Below are 20,610 nucleotides of genomic sequence, written 5' to 3' on the forward strand. Positions count from 1 at the left end.
CTACAGCTTGGGTGATCATCACATGCCAACAATAATATTAATATTAATGTCAAGTAGATAGGTAGTCCTCTAACGTCCTCTCCCCTTGACTAGACCTACACTGGGCACATCTGGATGGAGATCTTCCGTTCTCCTCCTAACAACTCAATTTTTCCGACAATAAGCCGCAGAATCGCCTATTGTATGGAAAAAGTGCTTGCTACCTGCGGCTAGAATGCAAAAGTGCAACATGGTTGATTTGATTCCTACACCCGTTCGGGCCAACCTCGGTCGGCCCACGTGGGGAGTGCAACATAGGCATGGTCTTACCCCAGCCGGCGATTTTTTATCCATGTTCCCTTCGACAGATAGGTGGGAAGGACTGCAAATTGACCTGGAGCAGCGAATTGTATTGCCCAGTTCTAAAATGTTCCCGACATTCAACCGGCTTGAGGGGTTGGGATCGTCAACGTGTCACAAGAGCACTTTCAGGAGTGTTTGCTGCCAGCGACTGCGTTGAGCCGCTCCTAATGGACAAGGCGGTGTCATGCAGTAAATCGCGGCATGCCTCTTTAAAAAGCTAATTAAATGGGTTGTCGGCCGCCAGGACTGGATGGTTGGCATTTATCCACGCCTTGCTGGTTGTTTCTTCGTAATTTAGATCCTGCCTTTCATATAAAAGCGTGAGATTTCGCTGCCTTCAAGGCAGAGATTCTGTCCTTGTCAGCTCATTTCCAAACATTACAACTTTATCAAAATGACCCAAGCAGTCCTCCCAAAAGATTTTTTGTGGGGTTACGCAACTGCGTCGTGAGTTACTTGTCTGCGTTGTATATACCAAACTTACCGTCTCCTGTACAGCTACCAGATCGAAGGCGCTGCTCATGAAGATGGTCGAGCTGACTCCATATGGGACGTCTTCTGTCGGATTCCAGGAAAGATCGCTGATGGCAGCAATGGCGATGTCGCATGTGACACATACCATCGGACTGCCGACGATATCGCTCTGCTCAAATCCTTCGGAGCAAAAGTATACCGTTTCTCCATCTCTTGGTCGCGTGTGATACCCTTGGGTGGCAGGGGAGATCCTGTTAACGAGAAGGGCTTGCAGTTCTACGTCAAGCTCGTTGACGATCTCCTCGCGGCCGGCATCGTACCCATGGTGACGCTCTATCATTGGGACTTGCCAGCGGAGCTTGATCGGAGGTATGGCGGTTTGCTGAACAAGGACGAGTTTGTGGCGGACTTCGTGAACTATTCACGCGTCATGTTCACGGCCTTGGGCCCAAAGGTGAAGTATTGGGTCACGTTCAATGAGCCGTGGTGTAGTTCCGTCCTTGGCTACCACTTCGGCATAATGGCACCGGGGAGGACCAGTGATAGGAAACGAAGTCCTGAAGGGGATAGTTCCCGTGAGCCCTGGATCGTGGGGCATAGCTTGCTCGTTGCCCACGGCCATGCGGTCAAGCTGTACCGCGATGAGTTCAAGCCTAAACAAGGCGGTCAGATTGGAATCACACTGAACGGTAAGCCCATTAGCACCCCTTCTGACCGTCAAATGTATGGGAGATTCGAGGAGGAAGTCGCTGACTGACCGTTTAGGCGATTGGGTTGAGCCATGGGATGCAAGCAGCGCGGCAGATATCGAAGCGTGCGAGCGCAAACTCGAGTTCTCCATCGGCTGGTTTGGGGATCCCGTCTATTTCGGAAAATATCCAGACAGCGTGCGCAAGCAGATCGGCGACCGTCTTCCCAACTTCACGGCCGAAGAATCAGCACTCGTCAAAGGCAGCAACGACTTCTACGGGATGAACCACTACACCGCCAATTACATCAAGAACATCGAAGGAGAAGCGCCGCCAAATGACATCTTTGGCAATCTGCACATGCATCAAGAGAACAAAGACGGGAAAAGCATCGGGCCTGAGACCGAGTGCTCGTGGTTACGTCCCTATGGCATCGGGTTTCGCAAACTCATGAAGTGGATCAGCGATCGATATGGCCGTCCTGCAATTTACGTGACTGAGAATGGGACCAGTGTCAAGGGGGAGAACTCACTCGCTCGCGACCAGATTCTAGACGACGAATTTCGCGCGCAATATTTTCGGGACTATATCTCGGCTTTGGCTGACGCGTACAGCAAAGACAATGTGGATGTCAGGGGATACACCGCCTGGAGTCTCATGGAGTGAGTCTGCTTTCATCTTCGCCAATCAATCCTTCGAGATGCCTATGCATTGCTGGAAAGGGGGAACCAAGCTGACGAGATTTCTGCAGCAACTTCGAATGGATGGAAGGGTATGAGACTCGATTCGGAGTTACTTACGTCGACTACGAAGGAGGGCAGAAAAGGTACCCCAAGAAGAGTGCGAAGGTCATCTCAGAGATGTTCAATGCACTCATCAAGAAGGAGTAGATCGGTGACAAATGGCTGAATGAGGACAATGATAGCTATTTGATGGCCCTGGCTTTGGAATCCACCAATAGTCATGCCAGAATAGCGTATTAACATATGCGTTCCGGGGTTTTGGAAATGTGGTACAGAGGAGGTGGCGTAAAGCCCCCTTCAGGTTGGAACAAAGAATCGTCGTTAGCGAAGTGAGATATCTAACCCTTATGACAGGGCGTCAGCTCGTTTCCAATCGAATTATCGAACAGATGGATTACGAGAGAATCGGACCGGTGTGCAGGACCATGACCATGTGAGCGGCCATCAACCTCGTCTACGTAATAGTTTCCTGGTGACATCCTCTCGTTACAGTTACGAACTTACAATGTCTCATTGTGGCTTCGAGGTATGACCGCCACTACTGCACATCATTGGCACAGCAGCTCGCTCCTCGCGTGGCGAACGGACAACCTGGGATATCAACATGAATCAACCATCCTTCCGGTATGAAGGGTTGCGATCCCCATTGGCAGTGGCAAACAGTCCTCCGCTCATGACACAACACCCTTCAGTGTATCCGGGACCTGCCGCCGTGCCGAATCCGATCCAAGGTGCATAGGATTTCTCTACGATGGGTGAGCTACAAGGTCCAAATTTCTGTCGGGCCGATTCCTCATTTTATGTTGTCACTTTGCCTGTTGTTTCCATGCTTTTTTTGGGCGCTATCATATATTGAACTTTGAACCAATGAAATAGAGAAGGATACGCATGTACTCCGATTTCCGAACATATTAAAGTGGCGTCCGTGAGGCGTGAATGAATGATGGTTGGGTATGGTCCCGGGAGATTGGACCCAGGCGCCAGGCCTTTGGTTGTTGGAATTCGTATAAATTATATTGTAGTTACCAGTAATACCGCTCTGAACCTATCTGATAGGCAGTGGCCAGTATCGTAGCCACAACCCAATGCACCGGTACAGTGGGGGGCGGAGATTTATCATCCTTTCAGGTTCTCCATGAAGACATTTGTGATTTGACAAACAGGTTTGCCAGTTGATGACTTGATCCCAACATGTGCAAGTATAGGCAGTGTGCCACTCCACTAAGGCCTCGTACTTACTCTTTTTAACTAGCGAGAACCCTTGGTAGATCATTCCAATTGATGATCTTGCATCTCAAATTGTCAGCATCTGGTGGAAGGTAGGGATGATCTGTGAATTCCTGCAGGTGCACGATTAGAGACGCCCTCATATCAGGGGGCAATGGTCAGCATAGCCAATAGGCTATTGGGGCAGGTTATTTTCCTGAGTTGGTATTTAGGCCCGAATACATGACAAATCATGGAATCTGAGGTAGAGATCGTGAGGCGAACAGAGGACTCTGCCGTCGTTCAGTATGGTGAAGAAGTGAAGATCTCTTGCCGAAAATTAGACTGGACGCCCAAGTACGGTAGAACCATCAACAGGCCATGATTTCGAGGCTCCCATCTGGGGTGCCTTATGCAACCTGGATGTGTTTGCTCGTTTCCCAGCCCCAGACCAATGGAGTGCGCTTCCATGAATCTGGAGACTGGGAAGGATTGATACGATGATGTTGCGTTGGGAGAACGAATAGTGCATACAACTGAGACTGTTGAGGAAACAAAGAAAACTTGGTCCTAGGTTGTCGTTGCGAAAAGAGTAAAGAAGAATTTTGGGATGGAGAAAATTCCGGTACACCAACCCAGTGAACAGGATGGCCCGAAGCGCCTCTTAGGCCGCTTAGCCGCACCCATAAGACGATCGCTAAAGCCTAAAACTGCAGAGGAGAGACGCCCACAGACCTGATTATTGCCCCGCTTGCTGCAAAGCTGCACCTATGACCTATCGCCGGTGACGTGCATAATTTCTGTCAGTGCTGTCGGTGCTTTTGATTAACCTTCGTCCCTCACCCTATCGGTAGCTTTACACACCACCCGTCCATCATCTTTACTACCACATGAATGATGACGGAGGAGAGACATGGCCTGATCTCCAGCTGCATGGCTTGATTTTCAGGCTTGATTTGCACCGGAGGCGGACGCTGTGACAATATCTGTAATTACGGAGTACGTATCCAGGTGTCATCGCTCCATCGTATGCGCAAACGACGCAAAATTGACAACGGCGAAAGGATTCCTGAGTTAATCAGTACGTACAATTCCTTTGATTGCCTCTGGTGCCTGGAACCGGTCATTCTTATGCTGATGCGGGATAGTCATGGCTCTAGACATTCAGCATCTGGCTTCAGATTCGTGAGGTTGTTCATCCGCTCCTCTGATTCGTTCACACCGAAATCCTGCTTCTTCCTCACCACCCTTTGAACAATTTCGAATATTTGAATCAAAGCTACCGATTGATTGAGTGCTACCTAACCATCTTTTAACATTCCCTCGAATGTATGTGATGATCATTCGGCCCACCGCTCTAACGGTTTACCGGAGGTTGTGTAAGAGTAGATTGTGAATTGCATTGTTGAATGCTGGTGTAATTATATGGAGTATCATTCACGTATCTTGCCTCCTGCCACAATCGCCTGAAGCTAGTGGTCGCGTGGTCGCCCTGAGGACGCCACAGGAAACAATCGACTGATATATCACGAATGGCATCTTTCTGGACTCCGTACTGATAAATGCATGGTCACTAGGTTCGGGCTACGGAGAGGTATGGGCCGAAAGTGCGGATTGGCAAACAGTCTGCGACCAAATCAAGAGCATGGGAGCACGAAACACGTTCTCGATCTGGGGGCAGCGTTATTCGTTGGGTTCGCAAGGTTAGCAGATGGTGAGTTGAGAACTTGCTCGATTCTTCTTCCACCATGGCCAGCAGGACATAATGCCATGTTGATTCTGGCTCTGTGCTTCAACTTTCTAAAGAAAGTTGATTCCATAGTCCATTGGGGGATTGTTTGCCGTTTAATATTGGATGGAACCGCGCGTCCACAGGTTTTTCTACCTAGGGACTGGTCACCAGTGAGGCGAAGATCAATTGGCATTTAGTCTATGAGGCACACTCCAAAGGAATGGGATCATGCTCAAGTTTCCGAGTAAGATGCTAAAGGCCTGATATCAGGACTCAGGACTCAGGAACAACCCAATAATCAAAGATGACCCGCATGGCTGCATTGTACCTAGCGGTGCCTGGTGAGTAGTAATCTGATAGTGCTGAAATTCCTGTCTTTGTCGATCGATCATCAATTAGGGAGCTCCTGAATCCTGCGTCCTGGCCCTGGGGAACTATCTAACTATGCACCCCTAGTTAGGCCCTAACCCAGCTAAGGTCAAAGAGCGGCAGATCGACTACGGTCTAACCAATTGCCCCAATTCTCCACTCCACCCCTCAGAAATAGAGGTAAAGGATCATGGAGAATCTTGTTGCATACTCCGCAGTGAGTTGAGAGATTCAGCTTTCTGAGGGTCAAGACAATAGGTCTCGGATCTTTGCTGGCGACTGTGCCGTACAGATGCGTTCGGCAATCGGCATGGGCAGCGGCTGTACAATCAAAAGTCATCCTATCTATGCTTTCAAATTTGAACCGGTGAACGGCAATCCAAAAAACCCAAATATTCTGGATCCCCCGGATAGCGTGGAATCGACCGTTCGCGCTAATATTACACATGTGCGAGAAATCCACTGGCATCAACCGTTAGGACTTCAGCATCAGCATTCAGCCTTCAGCAAGTGCACCCGATCTGAGCCACGACGAGAAGAGGATCGGCCAGACGAGATCGCCGAAAGATGCCGATTGGATTACGGTTCGTCGCAATGCAAAATGTCTTCATTATCTAAGCGCAAAGACGACTAAGTCATTCCCACTCCTCGACTAGAAGCATTGAAAAGGGCACGGCGTGAGGGTTCGATTTGCTGCGTTGAACCGGAATTGGCATGGAAAAGGAAGCATATAGAGTCTTGAACATGTTGGTGTTACTACTAATACTATTTGGTGCGCGGCTCAACCCACGAAGTATCAAGTACCGCAGACCGCCGGAACTGAGCCCGGAATTTTTAGCCCGTGAGCAATTCGCAATGCGGCAAACCACGAAGCCTCTGGACTGGTGGAGTAAAATCGAGGCCGAAACTCCGACACTGGTCTTCGGTCTTCTAAAATTCACTAAAAGCGCGGAACAGCATCCCCGAGGTGGATCATACCAGGTACAGGCTACAGCAGCGAAGTGTGCTTAACTCGTACCAGGTATTAGGCTATTAGCGGAAACATTTAGTATCATAAATTCATAAGGTGAGGCGCACCGGACCGTCTCAACAATGGGCACCTTGTTGAAGGAATTGCTGACCAGTGCTTGCGATATCCAGACCTCTCCACACTTTCGTTCTGGGTAATTCTATCCTGATTCCTGCAGATACTCTGCCCCAATGTCGCTCTAGAAACTTTGGATGGCGTCCGGCGGCCAAGAGAAGCGCTGGACAGACTCACTCAATTATCTTCCCTAGAACCACAAAATGGAATCCCTTGAGGAAATGGAGATGGACGCACTGGCCCGTTTTCTCTTACCCGGTGTTTTATGCTTAGGAATGTCAGCAATCAGTTGTTCTCATTTCTCAAATCGCATCGAATCCTGGTTCCTCGATTCAGCCACGACTCCCACGAGCCGTCGAGCCCTGTTCAAGACACACCGGAGTTCGACTCGTCCACGCGAGCTGCTGGGAAACGATCAACAACCTGAGCAATGACGCAGCGTCTTCCAACTTCACATCCGAGGTACCGCATACTGCGTACAACCCGCACCTCGCAAAGCAGAGTCGGCTCCAGCAACAGTGTGGGAGATGATGCCTGAACCTATTGGACCTCAGTTGAGTTTGAACTTAATAGTACAAAAATATTGCCTGATGGTCGATAACCTACCTAAACGAGGGGACCAGACCCCCTCTGATCGCCGAGAAAGATCCAAAATGAGAGTTGGTCGAGAAACAGCCCGAACCCCCCAAATCCCAGTGTCGAGAATCGAGATACCAGGACTTCAGGTGGTGGACGCAAGAGAGCCAGCGGCAGGGGTGGGCGTTGGGGGTGCGTCAGTCGAGGCCTCGTAGTGGCCCGGGCAGCGTCAGGGAGAAGCCAGTAATTTGGCACCTGGTACCCCGAGGCCATGGAGAGGGAGCTGCCGCAAGCCCGCCGTAACCGCATCCTGGAGTCATGGCCATCCCCCGGCGGTCGCACGTCGTACATACCATACGGCGGACAGCAGTTTACGCTCCCTCAGAATTCACACCTTCACAAGTTCACAGTTCATGCATCCACGATACTACTGGTCTACGGATGACGGGGTAAGTCCCGGGTCATCGCCTCCGAGCAACTCTAGCTTCTGTCGGAGGTAAATAGGTTACAGTGCTATTACCCAGTATGTCCAAGGCTCCAAGCTAACCTTTCCGTGGACCGCCTCCCTGGGGCCTTTGGAAGTCAGTACTCTATTTGTCTGCCCGCAAGAAATCTCCTAGTCCCTAGAACCGCGAGTGCTATTAACTCCACGCTTGTGGCCTGCTATGGTGCGGCATCTCCATTCCCTCCCTGTTAGTGCTCCTTGGCGCTGTCAGGGACTCAGGGCATTTCCAGGGCGACAACCCCACCCCAACAGTGGGAGTCAGCATGGATGACTCTGCATTAATAATTCACGATGCTAGGTATTATTATTGTGTGAACCAAAGCTCCATGAATGTTAGGGCCGTCCCTCCTCTGTTACATCTAGTCCTCCTGGTTCTTAGTTCGTAAGGGACATCCGGCCAGAAAGTGTAACCTCCCTCGACATCATTATTCCTTATCATGGCGCTGAGCAATCGCTTCGTGGATCTGCGATGATCTGCTCCTGAGTCCTGAGGACCCAGGCCTGTTTCGAGGTAAATATGGCCAGCCTTGAATCTTGATGCATAATTTCTCTCCAGACTCGGGATGCATGGCGGCAATAGCGCACAAACCTCCTGCTAACTTAGTGCGCCCCTCACCCCCGCAGGTCTTCTGGATGTCTCCTCTACGGCTCTACCGTTGGACTCAGATCCTTGTCAGTATCCTCCTTGAACCCAGGACTGAATACAGTTTAGGGTCCGGCATTTTCTATCCATGGTTGCGGCATCATCGATGGCGGTCTGTCCTGCGGCCCGTCCGTCTCCTGTGTCCCACACGGGAGTCTTATCAAGTTCCTTAATCCTTGGCTCTATTCAACAGAGGACTGAGGTAATTAAGGGTGACCGACTGACCGTATTTACCTGGTCAATACGGAATACCCATTACCCAGTATCATTCTTGACAATGCTAACATTACCCCAATGGATGGGCCCGACCATCAGTGTCTAGCGTCCACTGTCCAGGGTTCCAGACATGTACACAACCTTCGATCAAGCCTAGTTCATACAATCTCCCACCAGAACAAGCCATCATACCTCGTACCTCATTCTTTCGACCAACACTGGGCTTCACACCTTCACGGCTTCACCCCACCCACATTTGAGTGACATTCCACACTCGCTACCTCTCATCAACACTGACTCTGATCATGTATTTGGTGGTGTGGTACTCCTTCGACGGTTCGACATTCGTATCCCATCGGTTCATATATCTCCGCCTCGTCCCCTATGTATCGATTTTGCATTAATCTCGATCACCCTTCGATACCGGGCGAACTGTTGATTGAACCCAAAAGTGCCAATCTTGTCAAAGTTGTCAGACATTGAGACCTAGCGCAGCCATTGATCAGATCCCTACCCACTTTACATGGTGATACTGCCTTCCCACGTTCCCATATTAAGGTTCTCGCTTCCAGCAGTTTGGAACGGGAACAGCCAGACCCCATCAGCAGGCTCACTGCTTCAGCTTTGTTATTTCCCTCGCTTCTGACCTTCTATCGCTCATCTACCAACTTTACCGACGTTCCACTACTCCACCTCCACCTCCCACCCACACGGTAACCCTCTTGTCTCGTCGTCTTTCTCCTCATGCTGTCCATACAGCTTCCGGGTCCTCCGAGCAACCATTACTACGGCTTCAGCATGGATATCCCTCCGCTGTCGAACGTATCCGCTCAACCCCTTCGGAAACCCGTTTACACCCCAAGTTTTGGTCGTTCCACCGCTTCCGCCGACTCTGAATCCAGAGGTGCTTCGTTTCCTCCTCGCGGGAACAGCAGACCGATTTCTACGACTCCCGGAGCCAAACGCCGTGCTTCTCGCGCTGGGACTCGTTCTGTCTCGACATTGTCGGCGGCCCAGCTCGAACGCAAACGCGCAAACGACCGGGAAGCCCAGCGTGCCATCCGCCAGCGTACCAAGGACCAACTTGAGAGCTTGCAGCGCCGTATCGATGAGCTTACGAGCGGCGACGACAACAATGCGAAGTTCATGCAAGCACTACGACGAAATGAGGAGCTAGAGCAAGAAAACGTGATGCTTCGAAGAAGCCTAAACCAGGCGGTAGGGGCTTTGCAAGACCATGGAGGTGAGTACTTTACTGCTTGCGAATTTCATTTATAAACGTTCTAGAAGTTGTTCTTTTGACCAAAATTCCCGAATGCACTGGTTCGACTGAAGTTTGTTGCTCTTGCAGGTTGCTTTTGGCGGGTGCTGTGTAACGTCGCGCCAGTGGCGGCTCGATACCAGTGTGTCGGTTTTCGTATGTCGTGTAACCACGGGCGGTCCGATCCCCAAATTGCGTCTCCGCATTCTCATATATTACTGGGAACAACTGTTCTTTAGTTTTTCTAGAAGTGCTGTTTACTTTTTCGACAATTTCCATTCCTATCCTCTCCTGAATCAGATGAATTCACGATGTTCTCCACACTTTCTGTCCGTCCCTAGCGTTCCCGCTTCCGCTCCGCTCACATTGAACAGGTATCCCGACTGATGGAATGCTCACTCCCGGGGGACACACTCCAACCGAGCGAATTCCGCCGAATATCCATTCTCGGACCTCTCCAACCGCTTCTCAGCAATCCCCCCCGTCTTCGACAACAACCAGTGCTGGTCCACCTCCTCTCACCACCCAACCGGAACCATGGCCTACCCATCACGCTCCCGCCTACCAACCACAAACCCCCTCCAGTATCGCAAACTCCCCCGCTGTCCCTTCGCTCACGGCCGCGTCGCACTCCGTCGGTCACCCTCAGCAGCACCAACCACCCCCAAATGCTCACCCTCACCCCTCATGGCCGATGGTCCCGGCACCCGTGTGTACGCCGGACGACAGGCCCCTCAATCCCAACCCCGCCGCTGGCTATCCGTACGCGATGGATCCCTCCACGACGACTATGCACTTTCACCCACCCCATCCGGATCAGCAGCCACTACCCTACCACGACAATCCACCTCCCCCACCAAACATCGCCCCTGGCCAGGAGTACCAGCAACGACCCCCACCTATGAGTGGCCCTTTGCCCGGTCCCTATGCTCAGTATCAGGGTTATATCTCGCCAGTGTCCCATCCCGCAGAGGCAGCCCAAGGGCTATCGATGATGGGAAGGGCGGGTGGTATGAACAACGGACACATGATGTATAATGGAATGGGTGGCGACGTCAAGCAAGAGTAGTGAATCACTACGGGCAAGAATTAGCATCACTGACACAATCGAGGTGCTCGGTCCATCGCCATGTTCAGATGGGACAGTCGGTCGGCAGGCTCAGTTCCGGTGGAGAAGAACAGGATTGTCACGACGGGATGAACATGACAAACACTCAGCAAGGGGAGCGATTCGGGTTGCAACGACATCCCGCACATGGGATTGCTTCACCCGTACGTATGTAACAAAACGTACATACCGTTGATGGAGCTGTGGGAAGAAGACTACCTACACCATAGGTATAGTACTGTGTGGGCAGGGAGGGAAACTGGTGCTTGTAGAGTTGCTTGGAGAATCGACACTCATAACGCGTTTGATTCAAGCTCTCGTCAGAGCGAATCTTCCGAATGCCTATGAGAGCTCCATCTGCGGCAACTTTCCTTCACAGCGCCGGTCGTGGCGAGGAATTTACTGTACAGTCTGGGCAGTCCTCGCATCAAGGGCCTGCTGTTCACGAATCTGGGCCAAGAGCTCGGGATACTACACGCATGGAATCGTTAGTCATCCTCCTTAGTCATCTTGAAATTGAAAAAGCATAAAGACAAGTCCGTCCTCAAGATGAGGAAAGAACCACTCACCCATCTTTCCCCAACATCGGGATGGCTTCTCACGCGATTCGCCAGCGTGGCTTCCCCAAGGTGTCCCCATCGCCCCTTCTGGAACGTGAACTCGACGTCATCCTTCCGTCCGCCCTGCGCCCTCCTCAATTCCTCCCTGAGCACCCGTACGTCTGTCGGGACATCCATTTCTTCGAACCGCGCATCATAACTGACGCCTTGGAAGAAGGGCACGCTGAATCGCGGCCCCGATCCCTTCAAGGGGCTCAGCACCCGATGCGTCGTGCTCGCACAGACGCCCGCCGTCATGGCCTCGAGCCCCTGCCCGATCGCCACCACCAGCGTCCCAGGGATCGGGGTCGCGTCGATCCACTGGCCGGCCTGGTTCTGCGCCTGGAGGCCGCGCTGCCCGCTCGCCTGCAGTAAGTACGAGGTTAACATGCTGTCTTTATGCGGGCCGACGCCCTGCCGTAGGGCGACCCTCTTCGGGTCGCTGAGGTTCTCGGCGTCCGGGTCGGCGGCTTCGATGGTGCATTCGGGATACTTGACGATCTTCAACTTGTGCTGCTGGTTGGCATCGAAGTAGCGGTCGAAGGCGTCGGCGGGGAGGCCGATGGCTTCCGCGATCAGGGAGGTGAAAAAGGTGGCGATAGAGGTCATGCGGGTGATGTATTCTTCGAAGATGGGGCGGAAGGTCGGGAGATGTTGCTCGGAGGGCCATTGGTTTGGCGCGAGTAGGTTGTGGTAAAGGGGTGCTTCGGGCCCCGGGATCGGATGTGGTGTGGAGAGGTCGAGCTGTTCGCGATGATCGGGGAGACGGGCGGTGGTTTCATTGTCGACCTGGAGATTGGAGTTGGTTATCCTGGGGGTTCAATTATATATCCTTGGTTATGAATAGCGTCTGGTCTTCGAATACATTCAAAGGGGGCGATATGCATGTAGCAGGGTTGGCTTTACTTTGTAACTATTCGGGCGGAAGGTGGATGTTTGACACCGTTCCTCATATTGGGATCAACAAGTGGACTCAATATGTAATGTACTTTGTATCCTTCGTTGACAGACAGTATTCTTTGGGTGAGTCCATAGGACTACTTCCACCCGCTTACTCACGACGGATGACTTCAAGCATATCGAATAGGACAAACCATACGCGAAAACCAAAAATTGAAACACATGTCTGAAACAACCAAGAACTTACCCTACTCCAACCCAAGAAGCTCTTCTCATTCTTCATCTCGATCTTCTCCTTCTCCTCCAGCGGCAAGGCATCCTCGTCGAAGAACCGATGCGTCTCCTCGATCACTCGATCTACCAACTCCTGCGGAAGGCCGGTTTCCGACAGGTAAAGAAATCCGACGGTGATGAGGGCGGACCTTAAATCGGCCAGGAACGTCGGCTTGGTGGAGGGATCCCGGGCCGCGGAGAGGGGAAGAATCGGGATGCTGGTGAAGGTGGACATGGTTAAGGAAAGGGCGAAATGACTGGGAGATTCGTAGAGTATACAATGTAAAGAAAAGAAAAGAACGATTCAGGTAATTTCAATATTCTACAATGCTAGGAGGGAGGGAGAAAGCCGAAAGGGCGTGAATAAATATATGTAGTTACCTAAGGTGGGGGGTGGGGTCAATAACTGATATTGCGCCATAGAGGAATTCGGTGGCGCTGTCATGAATCGGAGTAGGCGTTGGAGTTAGGTTCACTATCATGGAAGTATTTTAGTGGAATCAGTGCAGCTAACGAACGATTGTACTCCTGGTGTTTTATACACATAATGGACAAGAGGTAAATGCAGGTCGAATTTCCAACTTGTCTGATATCCAGGATCCATATCGAGAAACGACTAGAAGAAGAAGTACCGAAGTGCCGCATTTTCGACACTCAATGGACAATTGTTACCAAAATCAGAGTATGGCATAGGTGGGAACTCCAGGTAACTATCAGAGAAAGACTGCATTCCCATTTTAGATCTCAATACTCCGGAAAGTCTTTATCCACATGTGTCCTCCATCCTCTCAGGCCATTTTTGATATCACCAACCCATCTCCTGCCGCTCAAATCCAACCCAGCCTCCTTGAACTTCTTCACCGTCACTTGCGAATCGTTCCCAAACCGACAAACCACGTATATAGGCTTCTCCAGTGCCGCCTTATGTATGAAATGTACCCACGGCATCACCAGCTCGTTCCTCTGCCCCTCACTGACTTTCCCATCCACTTCCATCGCATTCTGATCCGGATTCGTTGACGGCGACGATGACGACGCGACTGATTGCTCTCTTGTCGAGGGATTCGACCGCACTGGTGCGTTGATTTGCGAGAACGGGATGTTGATACTCCCCTCAATACTGCAGAGGTCGAACTGCACGCGCTCTCGCACGTCGATCAGGACGTGATCTTTCGGGAGCCCGCGATCCAACACCGACCGTGTGGTTACGAGCGTCTTGGCGTATTCTCGTGGTGAGACGCGTTCGCGTGGATTCAAGATATTGGCCGGATTGGCAATGCCGCAGAACAGTTGGTAATCTAATGAACCCGAGCTCAAAGAGGCGAGCGAGACGGACGGCTGCTCAGAGCAGCAGGCGCAGCGTGGGCGGCGCGAGCGGAGGCGGATGGAGCGGAACGGTGGGGTTCCATATGCGGAAAATAGGAGTAAAGAAGGTGTCTCGGATTGAGAGGACAGGAGATGCGAATCGTCGCTACTCGAGCCAGCGTGGCTGCCGCCGCTGTTACTCGGGCTGTTGCTGCTGCTGTACGCCGAATCCGAGCCCTTGCCTGGCTTGGAGACCCAGAAGAGGTCCGACACGATGACTTTAATGGCTTCGAGCGCCTGAAGGACGCCCATGACGCCCACCACTGGGCCCAAGACACCGCCCTCTCCACAGGTGACCACGGTCTCGGCGGGAGGGGGCTTGGGGAAGACGCATCGGTAGCATGGACCGCCGGAGGAGTCGCCAGGCGCTCGAGGCGGGTAATTGAGGATCAGGAGTTGGCCCTCCATGCGGAGTGCGGAGGCCGAAACAAGGGTTTTGCCTAGGAGGACGCAAAGGTCGGATATCAGATATCGGGAGGCTGGGTTGTCGGTGCAGTCTAGAACCAGATCGTAGTGGCGGAAGATGTCCGGTGCATTTTGCGGGTTTAGATGAGTTCGGTGGGAGACGTATTTGATGGTTGGGTTCAAGCTACGCGATTGTCAGTATCCAGATCATGCAGAGTCCAGGTTGATGGTATACGATTTGAGGTAGAATGTGGCGCTGTCAACCTTCGACATGCCCACCTTTTCGGTCGTATGGAGGGTTTGGCGATGAAGGTTTGATTCTTCAACAATATCTCCATCCACGAGCCCGATGGTTCCAACTCCAGCACCAGCGAGATATGCTGCTGCTGGGCATCCCAGGCCTCCGACGCCAACGATAAGAACTGAGGTGTTCTTCAATCGTAATTGACCTGTTTTTTCATTTTAGCTGCTGAAGCGCAAACGTAACGGCTGTTTTCATGGAGATTTCATCTCACCATTGAGCCCAATTTCCGGTAAAATGAGCTGTCGACCATATCGCTTGTACTCCTGTGGCATTAACGGCCATGCGTTCTTCCTGGGGCTTTCATGGCCCAACACGCCCAGAATTTCCATCTGCCACGCATCCTGCCCGCCGCCGCTCAGGTCGAACGACATCTCCGGCTTTGCTTGCGCTTCCAGAATCGCCCTCTCCTCGGCATTATTCAATTGCACCTTCAATGCATGCAACTGTCTCTCACAGAGGGAGATCTGCTCCCGCAAATTCCTGATCGTCTGATCCATGGTGTCGGAATACGCGGAATGGAACGAAGCAGCCTCTCCTGCTTTCCTGTAGCCACTATCTACTGGTTCTTGCAGGTCAAGATGGTCAAAAACTTCAGCAATCGTGTTGGGAGCGGGTTCCAGAGGGGGAAGGGGAGTCGGCTCTCTGTCCCCAATAATGTTTTCACCTTCCTCCAGGCCGTTGAGGGCCATGATTTGGTAGCCGCCAATATATTCTCCCGGCCGTTCTCGGTAACCAAAGGCCCTCAGGAGGCTTGGAGCTACTCTGCGGGCAGACTACCTAGGCTTTTCGACCTGTTTGGGAATCCTGTTCCACCGCCCACGCTGACCTGCTGAGTGTTGGCGACTCGACGTGTCGCTACCCCACCACTCCGGAGTGATACGCAGAAATTTTGCGCGTCTGCGTTAGCCAGTGGGGAAGGATTTGGTGCTCCAGCCTAAGGGCTATGACCTAAGTACTGCCGGTGGCGCCTGGCGGGAGTGTGGTTATTACCGGTAGTAGTATTGCGGCTTAGACTATGGACGGTGTGGATGGTGTAGACTGCGGGGCGAATCTTAAATCGTTGGGTTCTGGGTTCTGGAAAGAGATTTGAGAAGATTGAGAGATTCAGAATGCACGAGTCAAGGGTTTCTCATATCAAAGAGGCGATGAATCATGATCCGCAACGCTAAAGTCGAGGCGAGTCTCCGACTCTCCATCATCCGCGCCTCCGAGTGCGGGGGATTCGCCAATGTTACGTTCTCCTGGGACCTGGGCCCCGGAGCCCTGCAGTCCTGGCTCCTGGACCCTCTTCCTTTCATCCGGTGATATCCCCCCAAGTCCCAAGTCTCCAGCCCGGACTTTCCCTGGTTGCTGCGGCTATATCGGTGGAATGCCAGCATATTTGGAGCGAAAAGCATAGCTATCGGATATTCGGATGGTTAGGTAGTAATTACTGAGCGGAATACTCCGTAATGATCGCTCCTTCGCATCTCCGTCTAATTCCCGCGAGGTACTACTAGATCAAAACGGACCTTGTTAGGGGAAAGTGTGTGATGGGAAACCCCTCAGTATGAGCCCAGGAAGCCGAAGACGAGAATCTTCGTTCCATTGGTGATAGATCATCGACCCGAGACCTCCGAAGTCACGCCGTTGGAGGCTTGGAGTCTTGGACTGCTCTACGGCAACGGGCTACGGCTTACACTGGACGGACGGGCTGTAGTCATAGGACATTCGCTTTATCACCTGTTCCTGGACCAGGTCTACGGCCATTTACCCGAGAATGTGAAGCCACCAGAACCTCGAGTCGACACTCTCGAACTACTGAGCGACTAGACCCTTCTACAAGTTTCAAAGGAATTGCTCTATCTGTTAGGTGCAGCAGCCGCGTCAGGGCGGAAATTAGGAAATGCAACTATGCAAGTGCTCGCTCGCCTAAGCTAACCGGAATGCCCTAAAAAGTGTGCTGTAGCCGATTATGGTATTACCCCACCCCGCATTTGCATATTTTGGCACATACATAGTAGTACAGTTCTAGGCCTGATCAATTGGCCAAACCATGCAATGGTGCAGCTCACAACGCCGTGAGACCCGGCCATCTGCGGCCCTGGCCGGCCGTTGTCGGCAGCTTCCCCAATTCCCATGCATCAAGAAATGGACAACCCATCGTACACCCAAAACACGATCGTCGATTTACCGCTTCGTCGAAAAGATCGAGACCGCGTCTCCGTCGCCTTGCGTCCACGCTCTAGCAACCTCCTTCCCCAATGCTATCCGGAGCAATTGAACCACTTCCTTCCCGCCCATCCCTCGCTGCAGTCCCGTCCGCCAGTCCCAACCTCGCCGGACGTTCGACTCATCGTCCTTCTTCGGCCCTCGGACGAGGACGCCGCTGGCTTCGGCGCTCGGGTTCACGGAGTCGGGTGCGCTGTCAGTCATCTCTGAGCTGCCGGCGAAGGAGAACTGGCTGGAGCCGGTGGTGAGGGCGGAGGTGGATTTGGCGAGGGAGGGGACGGATTTGGAGGCGAGAGAGCGGCGGGAGTGGGCGCGGTAGTCTTGGATGGCGGATTGCAACAGCTCCTCGTTCTGGGAAAAGATGCGGGAGGAGACGGTTTGCAGGTCTTCGGCGACGCGGAGCAGCACGAAGATCTGGGCGGTGATTAAGACGCATTGCGACTCTACGACACGGGTTCCTCGTTAGCTGCGGATGTCGGGTGCGGGAACGTGGGAAGTAGAACTTACGATTGACGAATGCCAGGGCTTCTCCCAGGAGCGTAAGTAAGCAGCCAACCTGAACGACGACGTCGATATCAGGATCGAACAGACCGCCCCGGATAGGATCCGCCGCACTCTCGATGACCGCGATCAATGCAGCCGCAGCCTGCCGTCTCCTTTCCAAGGGCCGAAGTCGAGATCTCCCTGAAGTCGGGTCGACGTCCTGGTCGCGTAACACGTAGAATCGCCGCAACGTCGCATAACCGCTTAAGTACTTGGACAACACTTCGGCGGCATCCGGGTCGATCCGGGCGAGCTGGGTCAGCGAGGTTTTCGGGGTATCGATGAAAGCCTTGAGCTGAGGATCTAGAGACTCGGATGGCGGATACGCTCTGGATTGCACCAGGCACCGGCTTATAAGAGTGTGGAGCACTTCCTTGATCTTGTCTGGATTTCGAGCTCGAGCGTAGTAGAGGAGTGCTTGGCCGAACTCTTCGCCAGACGCAGCAATGTTATCCGCAAAACGCTGGAATATGATTAGTCTCACTCCTAGATCTTCTTTCAACTTTACTGACCTCTGTGATCGACTTTGAGTAGTCAGGGAGCTCAAGTTTCTGGCAGAGATTGAGAAGCTTCTCCACCCGAGCAGGTGTCGTGATCGAAAGGGTCTCGAGCAATTTCGTGATTTCCATGTCCGCCTTCTCTCCATCGTTGAGCCGGCTGAGGACCTTCACTGCAATTTCCCAGCCTTCGACCACATCTTCTCGGCGTTCCAGCGTCTCCTCCTTCGAAAGGAGGTTGGCGTATTGCCGCAAATACTGATCTTTTACCGAGAAATCCGTTGTATCGTCGGCATTATCCATATCAAGCACCATCAGGTCACTCTTGTCAAATGTCTTCATCAAATTCCCCGGTTTGTTGCGCCGCGAACTCAGCCATTGGCCGGCATCTGCCAGCTCGGCGACGGCGGAGGCAACGGTGATGGACCATCCCTTGATGATACCCAACACCCCTTCAACGTCACCCACGAGGATAGACGCCAACCCCACCTCATTCGGGTTCAAGGTGTTCAGGGCGAGTTGTGTCTCGTTCTCCCCTTCGCGAAGGGCGCGGGTGAGCGCGGAGAACAGTCGCTTTCGGTACGCCAACGCCGGCGTCACATCTACCGTACGACTGCGGCGCTCCAGTCTGTTGACATAGTAACTCGACCCATACGTGTCTGCCTCGACATCTTCTTCGTCGCCATCCCACCAAACGGCAAGGCCGATAACAGCCTCCACCCAGTCGCATGAGGCCTTCAAGACCTCGTCTGGGACGCACATAAACATCATGAGGATGTCAATCAGGTATTCGGCAATTTCGATCGGCAGCAGCGATCCCGCGGCGCGTGAACTTCGCAAACTATCACCGGCATCAAATTCCTCGTCACCCTCTGGCGTTTCATAGTTTCCCATTACGCGCATGTCTCGAATTGCCTGCTGAATTCTGCGTCGATAGAGCGCCCACTGCGCCCCTTTCATATCCCAATCTTCCGAGGTAACGGCAGGACACTGCTCGAGGACAGACACCGTCGCCGCCACAGCCTCATTGACGGCGACAAGCTGTGCGCCGGTATACCCTGACTCGGTAGCATAGCCGTCCTCCCCTGCGGTGTATGCGTTCCGGAAGTTGGCGCCGTTGAGTAGCTTGAGCACAGTCCTAAATTTCCCGCGTAGCAGCGATGAGAATATGACGTCCCAGAAGCTAGGGTTGGTAGAGTAGCCGGATTTCTCGGCTAGGACTTGTTCGAGTTCGGGGGCGCTTGGGTCATGGTAAGTGTTGAGCCATTCCAGCAGCAGCATTGGGATGGCAGCCTTCTTCGGCGGGAGTTTCTGTCTGAGTGAGCTTTGCGAACGGCGGAAGCTTGACGTCAACGGTTCTGGCCGAGCATAGCCGCTTGAAGGAAGGTACAGGTTAATTAGGATGCCCACTAGAAATGAGCATTTTTGGACCCAGGAATCCTCGTCGGTTGGGCCGATATGGTCTGCGGATGTGGTTCGCGTAGTCGGAATCCCGGCAGCATTCTCCCATAGCGTTTTGAGCTGATGAGCGACCAATGTGACCTCCTCGTGTGATCCAGACGCGGACTCGGTATGAAGGAGCTTGGAGACCAGGTCTTCTGTCGAAATAATGAAGTCGCTGGGTTCATGGAGCGATGGTTCCGGCATAGACGCTGCAATGTCCTTTGCGATGCCTGTCATGTCGAGATCGCGCGGGAGTTTGCTCAGGGACATAGATTGGTTTGGATGTTCTTGTCGCGTCCGCTTTACACCCCTAGAATCAGCGACGCTGTTCTTCAATAGGTCATGCATGCCAAATGCCTTGCGGGTGCCCGGTTGTGCTAGAAGGTCGTCCATCGTCATTTCTCGCTCATCCTCTTCTATCGCTTCATCACCGTCCATATCCTGCTCCTCATCCTCATAGTCATACTCATCCTCTTCGGCTCCATCGTCATATTCTGCGCCGCCTCGCCTTGATGACGCCAAATCGATTAGCGGTGGGCTGCTTTGCGGAGGAGGGTATCGGGTCGGTTGCGCCGAAGGGATGGCGGGATAATTGGTGTTGGCGCCAGAGAAGAAGGTTCGCGTCGTTTGGGGTCCTTGATTTGGAACGGAGAAGAGGGACGGAGCATCGCTAGACGGCTTGACAGCAAAGAGAGAGCCTTGGCTTGGTTTGAAGCTTGTTCCGGCTTGCGAGCTCCCGAAGACAGACGTCGGCGGAGGGCCAGCAGGAGTAAATGAGCCGGCGGTGTTGAGGTTGAAGGTAGGCGGAGGGCCGGCTGGTGTCGTTGACGGGTTGTCATTGAAACTGTCATTGAAGAGACGCGACCCCGGAGTGGACGGAGGAGGCGACGAGGACAGAGGTACTTGAAAGGACATGATGTCGAGTCAAGGAGAGTCGGAGAATGGTTTGGTTACGAGAGGTTGAGTATTATGTGGTTCCTGGCGACATTCATGATGATCCAAAGGATATGTAACCAAACACAGGGTCGTCTTTGTATGTATAGAGGATGTGATGGCAGCAGAGGCCTTCGGCGCAAATGCAGTGATGATGATATGAGTGCAGGACGTGAAGGACGTGTTGAA

The 20,610-nt window shown here is 52.7% G+C and overlaps 6 protein-coding genes across 6 annotated transcripts; 3 read left to right on the top strand and 3 right to left on the bottom strand.

Annotated features, from left to right (window-relative positions):
- Positions 1-436: 436 nt before the first annotated feature.
- Positions 437-2,658, top strand: P152DRAFT_461291 (glycoside hydrolase). Its single transcript, XM_033680093.1, has 3 exons — positions 437-789; positions 841-1,505; positions 1,582-2,658. The coding sequence occupies exons 1-3, from the start codon at positions 737-739 to the stop codon at positions 2,169-2,171; spliced, it is 1,308 nt and encodes a 435-aa protein (XP_033531240.1). The 5' UTR covers positions 437-736; the 3' UTR covers positions 2,172-2,658.
- Positions 2,659-9,467: 6,809 nt separating this feature from the next.
- P152DRAFT_377094 (uncharacterized protein) lies at positions 9,468-9,797 on the top strand (the record flags this gene model as incomplete). Its single annotated transcript, XM_033675643.1, has 1 exon — positions 9,468-9,797. A coding segment is annotated over one exon (330 nt), but the record flags the coding sequence as incomplete, so codon positions are not given.
- Positions 9,798-9,999: 202 nt separating this feature from the next.
- P152DRAFT_154512 (uncharacterized protein) lies at positions 10,000-11,002 on the top strand. The gene is made up of 2 exons (XM_033673957.1): positions 10,000-10,153; positions 10,215-11,002. Exons 1-2 carry the CDS (start codon positions 10,141-10,143, stop codon positions 10,907-10,909), a joined length of 708 nt encoding a protein of 235 aa, XP_033531242.1. The 5' UTR covers positions 10,000-10,140; the 3' UTR covers positions 10,910-11,002.
- Positions 11,003-11,266: 264 nt separating this feature from the next.
- P152DRAFT_154504 (Clavaminate synthase-like protein) lies at positions 11,267-12,318 on the bottom strand. The gene has a single exon (XM_033673956.1). The coding sequence runs from the start codon at positions 12,154-12,156 to the stop codon at positions 11,437-11,439; it is 720 nt and encodes a 239-aa protein (XP_033531243.1). The 5' UTR covers positions 12,157-12,318; the 3' UTR covers positions 11,267-11,436.
- Positions 12,319-13,464: 1,146 nt separating this feature from the next.
- P152DRAFT_402972 (Molybdopterin-synthase sulfurtransferase) lies at positions 13,465-15,291 on the bottom strand (the record flags this gene model as incomplete). The annotated part of the gene is made up of 4 exons (XM_033676684.1): positions 13,465-14,191; positions 14,297-14,674; positions 14,726-14,939; positions 15,006-15,291. 4 exons carry the CDS (start codon positions 15,289-15,291, stop codon positions 13,465-13,467), a joined length of 1,605 nt encoding a protein of 534 aa, XP_033531244.1.
- A 1,708-nt stretch (positions 15,292-16,999) lies between these two features.
- Positions 17,000-20,379, bottom strand: P152DRAFT_378303 (uncharacterized protein; the record flags this gene model as incomplete). The annotated part of the gene is made up of 3 exons (XM_033675666.1): positions 17,000-17,448; positions 17,513-18,011; positions 18,061-20,379. Coding segments are annotated over 3 exons (3,267 nt in total), but the record flags the coding sequence as incomplete, so codon positions are not given.
- Between the last annotated feature and the right edge of the window lie 231 nt (positions 20,380-20,610).

This window comes from Eremomyces bilateralis (genome assembly GCF_010015585.1).
Source record: "Eremomyces bilateralis CBS 781.70 unplaced genomic scaffold P152scaffold_23, whole genome shotgun sequence".
Classification (NCBI taxonomy): Eukaryota; Fungi; Ascomycota; class Dothideomycetes; order Eremomycetales; family Eremomycetaceae; genus Eremomyces; species Eremomyces bilateralis.